This window comes from Sorex fumeus, unplaced genomic scaffold, assembly GCF_029834395.1.
Source record: "Sorex fumeus unplaced genomic scaffold, SorFum_2.1 ptg000086l, whole genome shotgun sequence".
Taxonomy (NCBI): domain Eukaryota; kingdom Metazoa; phylum Chordata; class Mammalia; order Eulipotyphla; family Soricidae; genus Sorex; species Sorex fumeus.
Genome location: NW_026606143.1, coordinates 7,263,926 through 7,285,020, shown reverse-complemented (window position 1 = coordinate 7,285,020; position 21,095 = coordinate 7,263,926). Strand labels below are relative to the sequence as shown.

General features: G+C 39.6%; 1 protein-coding gene across 14 annotated transcripts in view; it reads right to left on the bottom strand.

Annotated features, from left to right (window-relative positions):
• CASK (calcium/calmodulin dependent serine protein kinase) overlaps positions 1 to 21,095 on the bottom strand; it is a 998,363-nt gene that overhangs the window by 785,873 nt on the left and 191,395 nt on the right. For all 14 annotated transcript variants that reach the window (XR_008794862.1, XM_056131339.1, XM_056131340.1 and 11 more), the window contains exon 3: positions 17,015 to 17,120. Coding sequence is in view for 13 of the 14 variants with exons in the window: in XM_056131339.1 (XP_055987314.1) it covers positions 17,015 to 17,120 (106 nt within the window). In the remaining variant the exon portion in view is untranslated. The remainder of the gene's footprint in view (positions 1 to 17,014; positions 17,121 to 21,095) is intronic.

The following is a 21,095-nucleotide window of genomic DNA, read 5'->3' as shown; positions in this document are numbered from 1 at the left end:
CAATTAAAAGACAAGGATGGATCTATAATAAAAAAGGCTAGATTTCTTGCCTTTAACACACGACATATTTAAAATATGTCAGAAATTAAAGGGAAAAAACTAGAAAATTAACTCTAAGGAGAAAGATGAAAACAACAACAAGCAGACATTACTGAAAGAAAAATACAGGACCTTAAAAAGACTTACAAAGCTGAAAGCCATTGGTTAAAAGACAAATAAAATGGAAAATATCTGGCAAAGCTGAGGGGGGGAAGGTCCCAAATTACCTGTATCACATATCAGAGACCAGAGAGATATAGGACAGAAGGTAGGGCACTTGCCTTGCATGTGGCAGACCCAGGTGTGATCCCTGGCATCACACATGGTCCTGAGAGTCCCATCAAGAGTTATCTCTGAGCACAGAGCCAGGAGTAAGCCTGGAGCATTGGTGAGTAGAGCTCAGGAGGTAAGGCACTTACTTGCCTTGCATGTGGCTGCAGTGGCTGCAACCCTGGTTAAAATTCCTGGCACCACATATGGTCCCCTAAAAACCACCAGGAGTTCCTACTGGGTGAGTCAGGAATAGACTTCTCACCCCCACTCTTGAGAAAAGAATAAAGATCCTGTAAAAAATATAATGGATAACTTTACGCCAAAATGCACTCTAACTTTGCAAAATTTAATTCAACAAAATTGACACAATAGTTGAATAGAAAATATGCATATTAATATAAATATTAAGAAAGTAGAATTTGAAATGAAAACACCTCTCAATAGAATGTATGGGCTGGATATTTTTGGGGGATGTTGGGGGTCCACACCTGCTGGTGCTCAGGGGCTACTCCTGGCAATGCTTAGAATCAAACTAGGACTTCCCACATTCAAAGTCGCCTGCTGAGTTATCATACCCTGGTCTGGAGGGATGTATAGAACAGTTCCACTTTATATAAAGAAAGCACAAAAAGCAAATTGTGCTCAAATTCATTTTCAATTGTGCTCATTTCATTTCAAGGGCTAGTATAATCTATAAATACAAATCTTCAATGTGGACAACATAAGAAAATTATAGTACTTTCTTCCCATAAACAGTCTAAATAATATATAAGCAAACCAAACCCAGTAATGTATATAATGTATACAAGAGTTATCATTATAAGCAAATTTGGTTAACCAAAGACTTACTGAAATTTATTACATTAAAGATAAAAATTAGAATCATTTCAATATTTACAGAAGAAAGTAGTAAGATTTTCTTTCCATTGTTGCCTAGTAAACTATAAGGTCAGAAATAAACAAAGATAACTATTATCATCGTTGTTTTATCAATTGAAGAAAAAGCTAGAGAAAGAAATAGTGTAGAAGAATGGAAAATAAACAGAATCCTCTTCATACATGTGATATAATCAGGTATACAGAAAATCCAAGCAACTCTCCCGATTAAATTATTGTGGCATGATGACAAGAAAGGAATACAAAGTCAATACCAGTATGGAAGAAAAGAAGGGAGTGAGACTGAGCTACCTTTAAAATCAAACACCTGAAAGAATAAATCTATGGAGGCACATGACTGCTGAAAAGTATGAAACTCTTTTGAAAAGAAATGAAAGGGTCTAAAGAAATGGGAAGACAAGACACAACATTCATGAAGTGGAAGATTCAATATTGTAAATATGTCAGCTATTCTCAAGTTGCTATAATAATTTTCTATAATAAATCAAAAGGCAAAAATTTCAACAGTTGTGTGTGTTTGTGTGTGTGTGAAAATTGACAACATGATGTTAAATTGTACATTAGAAATGCAGAGACAAGCATATCCCTAGTGATCTGACTGAAGAAGAGTAAGTGGAAAAACCTGTTATACCAGGTACCAGGGCTTAAAATAAAGCTGTAATAAATTAGTCAACATCCTCTTGGCACAATGTCAGACAAACAGGCAATGGGCCAGACTAGAGCCTCAAAACAACTGTATGTATATACTTGCTGAGTTTATGGCAAGTGACTTACTGCAGAGCAGTCTTTTCAGCAGTCTGTGCTGAGACTGGTCGAATATCCATATGGAGAGAAATGTAATTGGACTGTTACCTTATACTCTACTCCAAATAAATTTTAGGTAGATGATAAAACAGAATATCCTCATAATCTCAAGGTATAAATATTCTTTAACCAAGAAACAAAAACCCTAACTGCAAGTTACACTATATGAAAATTACAAACTTCTCTAAAGAGACTATTAAAGGAAAGAAGAGAGAGGTCATTAGATGGCAATTAGGGAAGAAAAATCAGGAAAACCACAATAAAATTTTACTACATATCAGTAGATGAAAATGCAAATTCTGACAATGCCAAATATTGCCAAGGCTGTACAGTATGAATAACAATTAATCAGGAAGATGAAAGGTCAACACTTTGGGCCGGAGAGATCACCTAGGGGTTGATTGCCTGCAGCTGACCCTAGCTGATATTTGGCACTGCAAATAGTTCCCTAAGCACAGCCAGGGGTCGCTCCTGAGAACAGACTCAGGAACAGCTCTGAGCAGCCTGGCATGCAGCCCAAACTCCACCCTCCTACACACACATAAAACAGGTCAACATTAATTAGCAAGAACTAACAACAACAGACTTAAAACAGGGGTAGGATACCAGGAAAAAAAAAGCAATCAGATCACCTTGGATAACCATAAACCATTACTAAACAGACTGTAAATCTTTTTGTGTTGTTTTGTTGGGGGACCACAACTGGTGGTGCTCAGGGATTTTTCCTGGCTCAGTGCTCAGGGATCATTCCTGGCAGGACTTGGGGGGAACATATGTGATGTCAGGGGGATCAAATTTGGGTCAGCCATGTGCAAGGCAGATGCCCTACCTACTGTACTCTACTATATCTCTGGCCCTTGTAAATATTCTTTAGAAAATATCTTGGCATTATGTAGGTAAACTATAACACTATACATTCTAAGACTGATCAATTTTACCTCTATGTCTATACCATATTATATGTATTTAAGGTACCTGTATATGTATATAAGATTCTCTTCTTCCCCTTTTGTTATTATTTTTGTGGGTGGAGTATACCTGGTTGAGCAGGGCTTACTCCTAGCTGTGTTCAGTGGACACTCCTGTCTGGGCCTGGGGACCAAAGGGTGCTGGGGCTTAAACCAGGGTGGGCTACGTGCAAGCCCCACTTTTTAAATGTTAGGGATTGAACCTAAGCCTCACACAAAGAATGTGCTCTGAGCTACATCCCAGGCCCATGAAACTACTTTAAATGCCATTGTTCAAAGGGAATGCCCTGCAACAGAGGCAGGGTGGGATGGGGGGATGGGGGGGTGGGAGGGATGCTGGGACCCGTGGTGGTGGAGGATGGGCACGGTGGAGGGATGGGTACTTGATCATTGTATAACTGAAACCCAAGCACAAAAATTTGTAAGTCTACAACTGTACCTCATGGTGTTTCACTAATAAAAATTTTTTAAAAAGTTGCCATTGTTCAAAACAGTCAAATCTGAAAAAGCCCAAATATTATTCTAGAGGGAGGTGGGGAGAGAGAGAGAGAGAGAGAGAGAGAGAGAGAGAGAGAGAGAGAGAGAGAGAGAGAGAGAGAGAGAGAGAGAAGAAATGCACCTGCCATATAAGCAGGCTTGGGGAGTGGTGGGAGGGAAACTGCAAGAAAGAAGCATGACTCAATCTCTGAGATCAGAGATTGGGGGTGGGTGTGTCTGGGAATGGCTCAGTGATAGCGTGCTCATATTGCAAACCTGAGGTTTTGGATTTAGTCCCCAGTACCACCTCACATGCCGAGTGCTTTACAAGCAACACTGACTACTTGATTTTCATTAACAGAACCACAAATCGTGCCCTCTCTAGTGTACCACAAATAATTATGAAAGCACAACAACCATATGTGTGACTCCACCCAAATCAGGAAGTACTACAGTTAAAATTAGTGTAAGCACCGTAACAAGGATTACTGGGCCACTGAAACAACAACAAAAAGGGATGGAGAGGGCTACTTTGGACCCAGTAGTGCTCAGGGCTTAGTTTTGGCTCTGTGCTCAGGAATCAGTCCAAGCAGTGCTTGGGGACCATATGTGGTGCTAGAGATCAAAGGGGGTTGGTTGCATATAAGGCAAGTGTCTTACAGGCTTGTGTCATCTCTCCAGCCTGCACTTAAAAAGATATAGGTACTAGGAGATCGTACAGTGGGTAAGTTTGCCTTGCATATGCTCACCGTGGTTTGATCCCTGACACCACTTATGATCCTTGAGCACTGGGCTTATGAAGTAAGTATGACACAGACTTACTTACTTCATAGAACATCTATTGTATGTAGCACTGTAGCACTGTCCTCCCATTGTTCATCAATTTTCTCGAGTGGGCACCAGTAATGTCTCCATTGTGAGACTTCTTGTTACTGTTTTTGGCATATTGAATATGTCACAGGTAGCTTGCCAGGCTTTGCTGTGTGGGCGGAATACTCCTGGTAACTTGCAGGGCTCTCCGAGAGGGGCGGAGGAATCAAACCCAGGTCGGCTGCATGCAAGGCAAATGCCCTACCCGCTGTTCTATAACTCCAGCCCCTGTGCTCCTATCTAAATAGCTTAGACATAACAAATGAATCATAAACTGTTCAAGGGAACCATTTTGCCATCATAAAAGGTAAAGGTAAAGACCCTCCCGTTGATCGTCGATTTGCTCGAGCGGGCCCAGTAACGTCTCCATTGGAGACTTTGTTGTTACTGTGTTTGGCATATCGAATACTCTCGGTAGCTTGCCCGGCTCTCCGAGAGGGGCGGAGGAATCGAACTCGGGTCGGCCATGTTGGCCGCTTGTAAGGCGAACGCCCTACCGCTGCATGGAAGTAAAAAATATACTCCTAAGAAACTCCAGGGGTTGTGATCAGGAAGGGGTTTCAACTTTCTCTGGTAGAGTGGCGGACTATAGATGCTTTCCTTAGGTCCTTGGTTCCACTCGAGCCATGGAGACAGCAAGACGTTCCCCAGGTTCTTGGGTGTTGTTTTGTTGTTTTTTCTTTTTGGGTCATACTCGGTGATGCACAGCAGTTACTCCTGGCTTGCATCAGGAATTACTCCTGGAAGTGCTCGGGGTACCTTATGGGATGTTGGGAATTGAACCCAGGCCGGCTGCACACAAGGCAAATGCCCTATCCACTGTGCTATCACTCCAGCCCCTGTTTTGTTGTTGTTGCCTCTTTCATAGTTACCCTTCTCTCCAAATATTAAAACAAATGAACGAAATAGAAAAAAAAAGAAAAGGTAACACACAGGGGTTATTGAGGGGCTGGCAGTTCTTTTTATTTCTTGACTTGGGTTGAGTTAATGTTTTTTTTCCTTACATTAATTTCTTTAACTCTATAGTTATGCCCTTGTAATGATTAACCTTGCCTTCAATAAACTTGCATTCTCCTAAATGCGATATTCTATTTAAAAATGTTAAAAGCTATGCATGATGTAGGTATCCATATATTTGTCCACCCAGTAATTCTACTCCTAAAAACTTACTACAAAGAAATAATCAGGGATTATGAAATATATAATACATTATATATATCATAATATATCTAATAGGAAAAAATTTAAAAACAATATAAACAGTACTATAGGGAAATTAAATGTAGAACATTCATATATTTTAGATATCTTAATGCAGCCATTCCAATGTGGTATCTAAAAATATTTAATGGCGTAGAAAAGTGCTTAGAATTTTTAAAGTTAAAAAAATCAGGAAACAAAATTACATATAAAATGATTTCAATTTAGTGTAATTCTGATAATGAGCACAAACAGAAGAAAATGTTCTAAATTGTGCACTCTGATTAACCTTTGCAAATGGTATTTTTGTCGTCACAATTTTCTATAAGTTCTAAATTAGTACAAAGTACATGTACTATAAAGGTTATTTACACAATAAAAACTACTTAAAATTTTTATTTTTAAATGAACAAACTACTCTGAAATAAAGTGAACTGAATTTTTTCATATTTTATATGCATATAAATTTACTCAAAATTATTTTTAATGGATTAAGATATAGTTATATAATTAACAGTGATGACTTCCAATGCATTTCTAAGATAACAGGCATCTGAGGACATTACTTTCAAATGCAGAATTCAAAACTTAAGATTATTTTATATTGGACAACTCAGTCTTGAATTTGTTCTACATATAAAATGTTTTTTACAATGGATGACTAAATAATATAGTAGTTACAGTTAAAACTGAAAACAAATCCAATGCTTATAAATACTCCTATAAGCAATTACATTTTATTTTCAGGTCTAGGAAGTTACCCACTCCAAGCCTCATTTTCTACTTATCTCTATTTCAATTTGTATGGTGAAGAGTTAACAGAGCAGGTCAAATCTTTGAGAGTAGAGTGGTATACTGTATTAAATGTTGAAAAATATTAATAAATTCTTTAAAGTCAAGCGTTTCTCTTGACTAGCTTCACCACCATACTGAATGTTTAAAATGAAGTTGCATTCTAGTTTTAAAAGCTGAAATCTTCTTCTTATCTCTATTTCAATTTGTACGGTGAAGAGTTCAGAGAGCAGACCAAAGCTTTGAGAGGACTAAATGGCCTGTATGCATGACTGACCCTGGACAGGCATCTGGAAGCTTCAATTTCAGGATGGTTCCTTCTCTCCTAACAGGAAGAGTGGTTTACTGTATCTAAACTGTTGGTGCAAACAGTATGGTTTATCCTGACCACCTGCTTTCTTCCTGGGAGCACAGAATTTGGAATATGCTGGGCAGAGGATCACAATTTCCTACATCACAATTTCCCAATAAAACTCAAGACACCAATAAATTTGTCCTGGTTGGCAATATTTCAAATCTGTTTTCACCACTCACTGTTGACAAAGGCCCTTGGAAGCCTGTGCCCAGTTCCCCCTGGTTTTCTACCCACTTTCCATTTCTTTTTGCTTTATATTATTTAGCTGCAATAAAATCGCTGTGAACAAGACTACCTACAGATCAAGTCCTATGAGTCCTTTAGTGAAGCACTGAATCTGAAGTGGGCTCTGATACACAGCTCTTTTTCGGTGGTGGTGGTGGGGTGGTGAGGCCACACCTGTCTTGCTTGGGGGTTACTTCCAGTATTCCTTGGGTGAACTATGATGATGGGGATTGAACCTGGGGCAGCTGTATGCAAGATAGGTGCTTTAATCCCTACATTATGACCCTCATTCTAGCTCTCTGGCCCTGATACACAGCTTTTAAAATGAGAATGCAACTTCATTTTAAACATTCAGTATGATGGTGAAGCTAGTCAAGGGAAACAATTGATTTTAAAGAATTTCTTAAATTCGCCTTCTCCAGATGGAATCCAGGTGACCATGAGGTTCTACAAGCATGGCTCCAGTATATGGGCACCAGGACTATTCTTTCAAACTGCATGGGGACGCCGGGCAGGGTGCCCCGGCTCCCAGTCAATCCTTGATCCCAGAAGTCATGCCCACAACCCCCAGTGCCATCTTGCAGCACACAGCAGCGAAGAAAACTGGCCGGCGGGCTCCACAACTCCCGGAGAATTCTCTGGGCCCCATATTGAGCCGTCATCACTGGGAGATCACAGATGGGGTAGGTGCTGTCTCCCCACCTTATCCATATGGAATCTTGGCAACCATGAGCTTCTACAAGCATGGCTCCGGTATGTGGGCACCAGGACTATTCTTCTGAACTGCGCAGCCACATAAGCGGCCATGCAACATTTCCTGATATGCAAAGTGAGCAATGGAAAGTAAATGATCTAGCATCTGTCCCTGGAAGGCAGGCTTGAATGGCTTGAATCTGAGCAAACTATAATGTCCAACCAAAATGCATCTGGACTGTGCATTTAACTACGGTGCTATGCCGCCCTGGGAGGGGAAGGGTGTTTGTCCCTCCGCCTTTCCCCCTTGTGGCAGCAGTATGGTGGCCTCCATCTTTTAGAGCCTAATGGACAGCCAGGTATGAGACTACATTGACGAGGCACGTGGGACTTCATGGGATGGGGGGTAGAATCGGCCCTGCTCCCCACCCTAACAAGGTTGTCACCTACAAACGCCTCCTCTGGCTGCTGAACGACAATGATCCCAGAAACACACAAACCAATCTCAGAACCCAGAGGCTTTTGGCAGTAATCCCTCTAGGCTTATTACTAAAATATCAGAAATCCAAAATTGCATGGTGCTATTGCGGCCACAAGACATCATATGCTCTTCATAATCAGCAACAGAAAACAACTTATCTAATGATGTCTTTTTGGCAGGTCTGAAGGTTGGGGAAAATTCCAAGTAATAATGTTGGGTCTTTTGTCATAATATTGAATGTGATCTATGTAGAGAGAGAGTAAAGTGGAAATCTGCCACACAGGCTGGGGGGGGGTGGTGTTGGGAGGGAGGATATACTGGAGTTCTTGGTGGTGGAAAAGGTGCACTGGTGAAGGGACGGGTGTTTGATCATTGTATGACCGACCGAGACTTAAACTAAAAGGCTTTGTGACTGTTCTCATGGTGATTCAAAAAATAAAACCTTAAAAAAAGAATTTCTTAAATTCATTTCAACAATTAATTTAAAGCTTAATTAATAAAAATTAATTAAACAAGGCACCCAATGAATTCCTTTCATTCCTTTTAGATAATCAGATTGAATTATCTTAAATATCAAGTTCCTTGCATTTTCTAGGAACAAATAATATTTTCCAGTTATTACACCATGAATGAGGAGGCATTAAATATATACCAAATGAATGAAAAGCAATTCATATAATTACACACGAGAACAAAATAGTTGAGATAGGTAAATTAACTATAAAAATGTATAATCATAAAATTAAAATGTTACTTTTTGTTTGATCTGAAACATATATATTTTCCCCTAAGTGGTAAGTTTGCTAATAAGTGGTATTCAGTTCTACACTATCCTGTATGAACATTTCCCTTCCCCAAGTATAAATACCAATCTCCAAAGAAGATTACATAAATTTTTAAAATACATGAAAGAACTTTCCATCTATTCCAATTTTAAGTTTCAAATAAACCCTGCTAGTATTGGTTTAAAATATACAAACTATTGTTTTCATGTAAGATGTGTTTTACATTCTTTAAAGTCAAGCATTTCTCTTGACTAGCTTCACCACCATACTGAATATTTAAAATGAAGATGCATTCTAGTTTTAAAAGCTGAAATCTTGAGGGTATGGTGCAGCCAGCAGGTCAATCTGTACCTGTGAGGCGAGTGCATCAGCAGCTTGATGGCACCGTCAGACTTTCAGATACCCCAAAATTGCTGCCGTGCCTTTGGCAAGATCCCAAAAACTTGGGGCAAAGTTTACCAAGAAAGTAAACGGCCAAAAGTTAGGTATGTGGGAGACACACCCACAAACCACCTCCGGCTCAGCTATATAATTGGAGGCATGGCCTCTCTGGTTCCTGATCGAACTGCTTAACGGCCATGATCCCAGAGACTCAGAAACGAATCTCAGAACCCAAAGGCTTTTGACAGAAATGCATCCTGTTCCTGCAGTAGGTTACTGGTGCTGGACCATTCCAGGTGGGAGTAGGTTTCGTGCCTTGGCCTGTTCCCCCTGGGAGCCCAGTAACTGCCATCCTCCAGAGGCCACTGGACAGTCAGGTTTGGGCCTGCAGTGACAAGACACGCGAGGCCTCACCAGATGGGGGTGGAACTCGCCCTTTCCTCCCCATCCCAATGAGACCCCGAGTCACCGCCTACAAATGGCCTCTCTGGCTCCTTATCAAGTTGATTAACGGCCATGATCCCGGAGACTCAGAAACAAATCTTGAAACCCAGCGGCTTTTGGCAGAAATGCATCTGGACCGCATCCAAGGTGGCCACCGCCTCAGAGCTTATTGGAAAGCCAGGTATGAGCCAGAGGTGAAGGGGCAACTGCAGTCTCATAGGAAGGGGGTGGTACCGGCTCGTCCTTCATGCCCTATCGAGGTCACAAGTTGCCCCCCACGAGCGGCTCTCCAGCATGGCCATGGCTCCAGAGGCAAAGGGACTTAGTCCAGAGCCCGGCAGCTTGTGGCAGAAAAGTGAATGGATCATGCATTAAACTATTGTACCATGCCTCCCCAGAGGGACAGGGTGTTACTCCCTTCCGCCTCCCCCCCCCCACCCCGGCAGCAAGGTGGCCACCGTCTCAGAGCTTATAGGAAAGCCAGGTATGAGCCGGCAGTGACGGGACAACTGCAGTCTCATGGGAAGCGGGGCGGTACCGGATCGTCCTTCACGCCCTACCGAGGTCACGAGTTGCCCCCCCCCCCCCCAGTGGCTCTCCGGCACAGCCACAACACCAGATGCACAGAAACCAATCTTGTAATTATCTGGCTCTTTGCAGGAATCCAAAATCGCGAAAGTGGCCATGCGACAACATATGATTCTCATACCAGCTATAGAAAACAAAGTATTTCACAATGCCTTTTCAGCAATTCTGATTGTTGGGGGGGGGGGGGAATTCTAAACAACAATGGTGCATCTTTTGTCGAAATAATGAATGTAATCAATGTCGAGAAGAGTTAAGTAGAAATCATCTGCCTCACAGTCATTGGGAGGGTTGGGGGGATATATTGGGGTTCTTGGTGGTGAAAAATGAGTACTGGTGAAAAGGAAGGTGTTTGATCATTGTATGACTGAGACTTAAACCTGAAAGCTTAGTAACTTTTCCTACAGTGATTCAATAAATAAATATAAGAAAAAAAAGCTGAAATCTTCTACTTACCTATATTTCTATTATTATAAAAGTCTCCCTGTTATATATTTAATAATTCTATAATAAGGTAATTAAAATTCCCTGGACAGACATTTCCAGATTTACAGCTTAACTCTCAAGTATCTGATTTCTCAAGACAAGCTCAAAGGTGTTACTTAGAAATAAATATTTAATTGTGGGGGTGACAAAACTGAACTTAAATTGCAAAATAGGTTTCAGCAAATTGCTGCAGACAGTTCCAAAAATAAGTCTAATTCCAAAGCAACGCATACAGCAAAGCAAACAGGCACATTTTTAACAAACTACTTAGCTTGTGGGGAAAATGCAACATAATCTCTAAATCCTATTACCTCCCACCTCTTGCCCTCTCACCTCCCTCTTCAGGTCTCATATTTGTTGAAACTGAGCCACTAGGTTGAAATGTGGGTAAAAGTGCTACAGGATTTCCTAAGGCTAAGTTGAAATCTGTAGCTTATATCTTTTCAAAACAGCTCTAAAATTCTGTTCTTGTGAGTCACAATAACTGAAGATATTTTCAACTTGGGGCTGGAGCGATAGCACAGCGGTAGGGCGTTTGCCTTGCACACAGCCAACATGGCCGACTCGAGTTCGACTCCTCCGCCCCTCTTGGAGAGCCCGGCAAGCTACCGAGAGTATCTCGCCCGCACGGCAGAGCCTGGCAAGCTATCCGTGACGTACTCGATATGCCAAAACACAGTAACAACAAGTCTCATGATGGAGACATTACCGGGCCCGCTCAAGCAAATTGATAAATAACGGGAGGACCGTGACCATGATTTTCAACTTATAATCCATCTGCAGTTAAATGGGTATCAGCTAGGTCTAAGGATTTTTTTAACATGATAAACAATATGACTGGGTCATGGTTTTCCTCCATTTTGAAGAAAACAAGGGACAGTTGGTTAGAAGCCTGTGACAGAGATACATATAGCTAGAACATTAAGAAAATCACTGATAACCTAACTATATTGCTGGGTTTAGGCATTTCTCCACCAATTATCAACTGTTTCCAAATAGCCAACATTATTAGAGCAATATTATTTCACATGTTTATTCTTTCCTTGTCTACTACATATTGGCATCATATAAGAGAACATTGGAAAGCCTCCAGATAGCCCATAAACTGAAAATGAGTCATAAGTACCATAGGTCATTACAACTATTACCAGAAACAAAGCCTGGCAAGCTCCCCGGTGTATTCAATATGCCAAAAACAGTAACAACAAGACTCACAGTGGAGACATTACTGATGCCCGCTTGAGCAAATCAATGAACAATGGTAGACAATGCTACACAGTGCTACAGTGGTAACAGAAACATGAAGCTTGTTCTGGAAGCTTGTTCTGGACTAGTTGCTTCCACATTGCAATAAGACAAGCAATCTCTTACCTAGCCAGTAGATGGAGGCACACACAAAGTTACTAGTTTGCTCTTGGTTGCACAGGGTTTCAATCTTAAAGCAACTGATGCTTTGGGTTGGTTTGTTTTCAAGAACAGGAGGTAAAGAACATGCAAAAAACTGCGCAAGGACAACTGTGAGGTAAATTCATAAAAAATGAATGAAAAAACTCAAACTTTACAATTTGGTTGGGGGATTTTTTGCAAAATCTTTAAACTGATTTTTAGAATCTAGAGCGAATAAAACAGTTCTAAATTTAGAAAAGTTCAAAATGCATGTTCAGTCAGAAAAAGAATGTCAACTGAACATAACATGATATTAAGAAATTACTGTTGACTTTCCTAGGTATAACAATAGCATTATTATCATTTTCACTTTCTTCTTATCTGTGAAAAGTACAAACTGGAGTATTCATAGCAGTCTATGATTGCTTTAGAAATATTCCACCCCCAAAGAAAATCAGACAACAGGAAAGGATAAAATAAGAATGGCAAAATGTTGATAACTATTCAGATGAGTGATTGGAGGAAAAAAGTCTTTTATGTGAGATTTTTCACAATAAAATGTTAAAAAATTAAAATAAAAACCTATGGTCTAGTCATTTAGGCTAACACTACAATTAGATGACTGACAAATATGGAACTTTAATGAGGTGCTTGTCATTTCAACATAAAGCCATCAATTAATTATTTTAATCACAATGAAATCACATACAATTAACTATGTAAATATATATAAATATACATATGTGTATATAATATATATATATATATATATATATATATATATACTCTCCCACATAGAGTCCACACTGAGGAACTAAAACAAACCTGTTAAATCCACTGGGAATAATATCGTATAGCTGAAGAGCACTTCAACATTTTCCAAACTGAATCCACAGTTTTATAATCTAGTTTGTATAGTCTTATAAAAATTTTAAAAGTAAGAAAACTGAGTTGAGAAATAAAAATAATTAGCCAAAATAATTTCGCTAACAGACTGTTAAGCTCTGAAACAAAGAGTAAAGATGATAGATTTAGGCAACATTAAAATGTTCCTTTCCCACAGGGGATTGCCCTGCCACAGAGACAGGGGGGATGGGGGGATGGGGGTGGGAGGGATATTATCCATGGTGGTGGAAAATGGGCACTGGTGGAGGGATGGGTATCTGATCATTGTATAATTGAAACCAAAGCACAAAAAATTGTAAATTTACAACTGTAAAAAAAAATAAAATAAAATAAAGGGAAAAAAAATTGAAAAAAAAATGTTCCTTTCCATGCTCATTAAAGCAAATACTAAAACTGTTATTTCCCCTGTTTCTTCGTGAATAAAAAATTGGACAGAAAATAATTTCTTGAATAAAGTACAAAATTATACCAGAAAAGTGATGAAAAGAGAGTGAAGATATCTTTAAAGTTGAAAGGGATGTTCAAAGTGCACTCTGGGCCAAGGTTATCTTTAGGTTCGTTGCTCTGACCCAGCTGCAGCTTATGTGGAGCACTTCTAGAGAGACACTGTCAACTCAGAAACAGTCTACTTCATTCTTAGAATGAGTCTCATCAACAAAGGCTTTCTTGCTTAGAGGGGAAATCTGCCTTCCGATGCTTACCATTCATTGATTCTGATTACAGCCCCTAAGCCCAGTAAATAAGAAAATAATCCTTTTTGGGTAGAGTATTGCTGGATGGGGGAAGGGGGGTCCCATGGCCTCACACAATGCAAGGCTCTATCTTTGAGCTACATCTCTGGCCCCATATAATTCTTTTCTATGATCTTTCAAAAAACTGAATCCACCCATTATATTCTACCATGTTTTTCTATTAAAGGAACTCTTTAAGCAGAAATGCACAATTAACAGGTTTTTTTGGTAACTAAAAAAAGTATCCAAGTTTTTTTTCAAATAGGGTTTCTTTATTTGTAGAGGGGGCACATCCAGTTGTGTTCAGGGGTTACTCCTTGTTCTGTGATCAGGGATCACTCTGGGTGGTGCTTGGGGGGAACATATGAACTTCCGAGGATTGAAGTCAAGGTTGGCTACATGTAAGGGAAACACCTCACCCCCTGCACTATTTTCCTGGTGCTCAATAGCTTTTTCATGCCAGTGGTCTTTAAATTCCCAAAGTCCTTATAAGGGATATGCGAAAAGGGAACTTTTGTTTTTTTTTGCTTTTTGGGTCACACCCGGCAACGCACAGGGGTTACTCCTGGCTCTGCACTCAGGAATTACCCCTGGCGGTGCTCAGGGGACCATATGGGATGCTGGGAATCGAACCCGGGTCAACCGCGTACAAGGCAAATGCCCTACCCGCTAAGATATCACTCCAGCCCTGAAAATGGAACTTTTTAAGGTACCATATCTGCATCTTCATTTGCCAATATTTGTTCTGTCTGAAAACTTGGCTGTGGTCTGCAGATTTGTCTTTTATTTTTCACTCATATGACACCCATCTAAAAAGAAAAACTGCTTATTTATTCTGCAAAGTCTGCCAAGCTTCAAAGAGACAACTGACAAATGCAAATCCCCTCAAGGTAGAGGCCCTTGAGAGCAAAACAGAGAACTCTGGAAAGAAAGGGAAGTCACTGCATTTGATCCAATATTTCTGGCAAAGCCTTATCTATTTTAGAATAAGAAATCAGTAGCAAGGTGATTGTCTCAGAGGTGTCTGTTTATACTTTAATTTTATTTGAAAAATGAAGCAAGATTTTTTTTCTGACAGAAAGAATCTGATTTGGCTGACTGGCTAGATAATGTGGATGAACTGGGCCATTTTAGTCACATAGCTGACAGTTTTCATAAATTGAATGAGATAAGCTTATACAGCTCTTTAGTTTGGGAGAAAAAATATATAAAATAATATACAGAATGTTGAAGATTATATCATCACAATAAATGTTTTTATGTTCCCATTTAAAATATGCGAGAAGGTAGATAATTTAAAAATTCTTTTACCAGGTTTGCCAGCAAAGCTTTTGAAGGTTGTGATTTCTATGTCAGAATTTTATTTCCTACTCTAGTCACCACCATCTGGAAGTGTGCCAGCGTCCTGTTTACTATGAGCACTCCAGGGGGAATGAGCAGTATATAATAAAATGTGAGTGTGTGATTCTGAATACAAAAAAATCTAATTAATGTAGCTGAAGGTAGTGTTCAAGTATTTTTAAGCTGTTTCAACAACTAAAATGCTGTCATCTTTTTCACAGGAGTGGGCACAAGTTCACAATATTCTTGTACTTATATAGTTGAAGAATGGAGTCTCTATACTAACTGGTCTTAAATTTCCTCTTCGTTGTGAACCTCCTTTGTTACAACCTTGTAAAAGAATCCCAACTTTTGATCTAGATTCTCAATGCATTAGCTAGCCCTCTGTGGAGGGCAGCTGCTGACAGGGCTCCCAATAACCATCACAACCGAGAATGCATGCCCTTGAATTCGTGCGCTAATTTTTACTTCATGTGTGGGCCGGATCTAGAGTCTTATTTCTAATGACTAGAATATGGCAGGCGTGATGGTATGTGATTAGGTTACAGGACTGTGACATTTGCTTATACTGTCTCCTGCTCTCGGGCTGGCCCGAATGAAGCCAGCTGCCATGCTGTGAAGTTGCTCTATGGAGGAGGTCCTGTGACAAGGAATTAAGTAGACTTCGGGCCAAGAGCTTAAGAGGAACTAAGGCTTTCATTCTCATAGTCAAAAACCATGTGAATACTCCTGAAAGCCGACTCACCCCCAGTAGAGTCATAACATGTCTTCAGTCCTGGTAAGCACCTTAACTATCACCTTGTAAGAGACCCAAACCAAAGTCACTGACGAAGCAGAACAGGATTTAATCTCAAAAACTATTGGGGGGGGGGGGAATTTGGGACTTTGGGATGTATCTGGCAGTTTTAGGACTTACTCCTGACTCTGTGCTCAGGGGTCACACCTGACTGTGTTCATATGTGGTGCTAGGGACTGAACTAGAGCTGGCCATGTGCAAGGCCTGTACTATCTCGATGGTCCCTAATTAACTTTCATATAACCACTTTGTACACAACCGTCCATGTAGCTCTCAAACTACCCAGCTGCACTACCCTTCGCTCAGAGTTTTCCATCTTACCAACAAAAATTATGTGAGAAACAGATCAAATGGTTTACTGAAAAACCAAGATACATATGTACAGATTTTTTCCAATTTTTGATTTTGGGGCCATACCTGGCAGTACTCAAAGCTTACTATGCTCAAGGATCATTCCTGATAAGTCTGGGAGACCATATGGTTTGCTGGGGATGGAACCCAGGTCAGCCATGTGCCAGGCAAGGATCCAACTCACTGTAAAACTGTTCCAGCTACTAGAATTTCTTTCATATCACAATATGGTGATTATTCAAAAGATAAAGTTTAGTTCAGTATTGTTTTAGTTGCCTCAGAGGTTTGCTACACAGAAACTTCCACTCCCAAACCACACTTTTCCACCAATTCTATGGTTAAAATGATTTAATTTGAGACTTCCAGTCCCTCTGAACTCTATTTTTAGAACCACTTCTACGAAATCTGCAAAACCTGAGGGTAACTGATTATAAGCAAGTTTTGCTTCTTTAGCCACTGTGAATATTGGATAAGATAACCCTTTAATTCTTGTTTCTTTGAGGTTGTCTAGGTAGAGGAGTTCACAAGTATTATTGAGTTCCTTGTTTTGAGGCCCCGTCCAGGAATACTCAGGGGACTATGTATTGTGGGGTCTTGAACCTGGACCTCTCTCATGCAAAGCATGTGCTCCAGACTTTGGAGCTAACTCTCACAACCATTATTAAATTTTAAAAGAAAAGTGTCAGCACTGTCCAAAATCAACATTGCATATAACTTTTGCCCTTAAGAATATTAAATGTACACTCACAATTCAAAAACCATGTAAAGCATTCCATCTGAGCTATATGTCTCCAATAATTCTACAATGTGTGGATGTTTCAGCATATGACAGATACTGGCTTCCCGCTTTAGATCTGCAAAACAAACACATAACATACTTTATTAGGTAGGAACAAAAGGCAATTAGAGTGAATGATGAATGAATGGGCTTGATCTATGGTAACATGAAGACTTCTCTACCTAGAGAGATGAAATCCCCCATTCGACCTAAGCTTAAGGTTAAGACATTTTTTACAAAAAAATTTAATAATTTTTGCCAATATAAATCTATATGCATTATATTCAGTTCCTTTAACAATTTACTAAATCACTATTTACATAGTCACAAAGTTATTTTGATTGAGTCTCAGTCATATGATGTTCCAAAAGCAATTCCTTCACCATTGTCCACTTCCTTCCACCAGTGTCCCCAGTTTCCCTCTCACCTACCAGTATGACTCTATGACAGGCACTTTTCCCCTTCTACTCCCCAGCCAGCTCACTTTTTATTAAAGTGAAAATAGAACAAATACTTTCCCTAAACTATTGTAACAAAGTTTCCCTGAATAATCCCCAAACTTCCGTAACAAAGTTTCAGTGTATGCTACAAACTATTGTAACAAAGTTTTAGTGTATAATCCTCTATCTGCAAATAACTAAATTTTGCTTTGAATGTTACCTTTCCTTTATTTCCCCCCAAATTGGGTAATAATATATTCTCTATTCTTTAGTCTAAAAATCTAGTACTTATAAACACATATCAAGGAAGCTACATGGAATGGGGGGCAAGAATTAGTATGGTTTAATAGAAAAGGTATTCCTCTTAGCATTGAATCATAAATTTTTGCACATCATATGTGATATATGTTGAATAATATAGGACACAACCTCAGTGTTATTCTGAAGGTCAAATTCTGACAATGTAGGTAAATATACTGTTGTAAACAGTATGATATTATTTGAAAAATAAAGCTGTTAATATAATGATCAGCACATGGAAAGTGTGGGCATGGATACCACTTGACATATTTACATTAAAACAATCCCATGCTAACAGTCTTGAAGTCTTACCTGTTTGAAGATGAATAAATTCAAATGTGATACTTTAATATTTGAAAGTAGAAGGGAAGCAGGTAAAGAAGAACCAAGTAAAGGTACAAAGAAAAAGAGATAACATTATCTCCTCTCTGATTTATTAATTCTGTGTAATTTTGTCAAAAAGAACAATGACTGCAGATGCAACCATAGAAAACTTGCAAAAAGGTAGAATGAGGAAAATAAGTCAGCAAATTTGACAAACGAGAAGTCACTAGAAAAGGATGAATCAATAATACAATGTTAAGAAAGTCAAGGTAATAAATGGAATCAAGTCATGAGTAGTTGGAGAAGGCTGAGTAATGGCTGTAAAATTCAGCCAGGAAGGATCATTAGCATTCTGAAGATCATTGGAAAGGTCAGGTTTGAAGTCAGTATGGAGGAGACAATTATGTGATAATAAAATCAAAATTTATGATGTCTCTCAATGGTCTAAGTACTTAATATTGCTATATGCTATCCTAACAATCATATGAGATGGGCATTTTTACTGATGAGGAAACAGAGTGAGCAAATTCAAGATCACGCAACTATACGAGGGCTAAGGGGATTTTCCCTTTGTTTTCTTTTAGTTTGGGGGCCACCCTTGGCAGTACTTAGGGCTTACTCCTGGCTCTGAGCTCAGGAATCACTCCTGGCAGGATTGAGGAACCATAGGAGGTGTGGGGTATCGAACCAGGGTCAGCCATGTACAAGGCAAGTACCTTTTCTGCTGTACTTTAGTTCAGGCCTGAGGGGTAAACCGTGAGCCTTGGCTTTCACCATCCTTTCATGATGCCATGCTAGATTTAGAAAAGATTAGATTAGAAAAATCTGGCAGCAGGAAAAAGCATCAAGGTCAGATAAGGTTAAATTTATTTGTTTGTTTGCTGTTGCTTTAAAGGAACACTGTGTTTGTAAGAGGCAGTAATGACAAGTTCAAAGACTCTGGAATCAGAAAACTTGGGCGCGGGGGGGGGTGCCTGTCATTGCTACGCCAACCAATTGCCAACCTCTACAAATGCCTCCCTCACAGCCACCAATAAAACAAACACAGAAGCCAATTTACTAAGCTGATTTCAGAAGGAAAGCAACAGATACATAGCATCTCTTCCATACAAGGAATATAAAGAAACATAGTAAGGAATCAATAAGTGGTCAAAGACAACAGACCTTGAGATCTGGTCTACAGAACTGAACTTGCCAAAGGTGGGTGTGGTGTGGGTGGGTGGAGACCCCGAGACAATGGTGGAGGGGAAGAGGATGCTCTGGTGGAGAGTAGTGTTTGAAGGTTGTAGGCATGAAACCCTACTATTAACAGTACTGTAAATCATGATGGTTTCAATAAAAATTTAAAATATGTTTTAAAAGATGCAAGGGAGAAATAGATGCGAGGTCACAGGCTATGTGAAGTGGCTGGAGGGATTATGGAATCTTAGTACTCATTATAAAAGAAGTACTCAGAGGAACATAAAAATGGTCTCCATCTCCAAAAGCTGTTGGAGAGAAGAGGGGAGGGAATCGGAAGGGAGGAGAGAGAAGGGGATGGGAAGGGAGAGGAGAAGAGGGGAATGGAGGGGAAGGAGAAAAGGGGAGAGCAGAGGAAAGGAGAGAAGAGGAGTCAGGTGTGTGTTTTGTGCTGGGAAGTCTTAACTATGAGGAAGGTTTTCAGCAAGTATGCTGGAGGGCCAGGTTGAAGGTAGACAACATAAATCAGATGCTGAGTCTTTTCTATTGTTCAAGAATGTTCTGCTAGGATTCAAGGGAAAGCTTAGGGTGTTTTTTTTGTTGTTGTTTTTTGTTTTTGCTTTTTGGGTCACACCCAGCGATGCTCAGGGGTTACTCCTGGCTCTGAACTCAGGAATTACGCCTGGAGGTGCTGGGGGGACCATATGGGGTGCTGGGAATTGAACTCGGGTCAGCTGCGTACAAGGCAAATGCCCTACCTGCTGTGCTATCGCTCCAGTCCCTAGGGTGTTTTTTATTACTTGTTTTTATGTTTCTCTAGTTTCTCATTTTATTAGACTAAGTTACCCTTCTCATACCTTCTGTTTTCACTTCAGTTTCTCTTTTCATCTCTATATCCTGATCAGAAGCCAATTTCAACTTGATACTCTGACCTCAGAGTCAAGAAGTAAACAAAGATTTAGTGTTTGCCATAAAGAAAATTGGTCTTTTCTTCTATTTCAGTTTATTTTTTATTTTTTCTCTTTCATGTAACTACAATGTGTTTTAACCCTGAAATACATCATTTGCTATGAGCCACATTTTTATACTAAAATTCTGTATTGAGAAATGGATGCTCTGAAGACCCTTTCTTCTCACTCACAAATTTCCGTTTTCTATGAGGCTGATCTTATCATCTACCCATCCTGAAAATGAAGTTAGACTTGCTAGGGACCATGTCTTCAAAGATGAAAACATGTTAAACGTTATTCAATCTGTCATTTCAGGGCCTAAAATCAGAGCGCTAACCAAAGAGCATAAAACTAGCCACATAAAAATATATTTAAATTATAAAAAGCAATCCTACAAGGGATGCTTCTATCTAGTATAATTATCGCACCATTTTCCTAACTCAAGTATAAGTCAATGGGTATATTGCAAATAGAAAATCAGTTTGACATTGTTAAAATGGCAATTCTAGTTAAAACAAGTTTTACAGATTCAATATAACCCTTATTAAAATTCTAATGGTGTTTGTCCTAATGGTTTTCTTTTTTCAAGTAAATAGAAGATTTGTAAAATTTGTGGGCTGGAGCAATAGTGCAGCAGGCAGGGAGGATACTTGCGTTAAACGGGGCTTAGCCAGGTTCCAGCTCTGGCACCACATATGGTCGCTCAACCCCACCAGAAGTCATCCCTGAGTGCAGAGCCAGGAGTAAGCTCTGAGAACCACTGGTGTGGCCCAAAACACCTCCAAAGTGAAAATTTAACCCCTTGACCCTTGTACTATCTATCCAGCATTCAAATATTTTAAAAGATGAAATTATGAC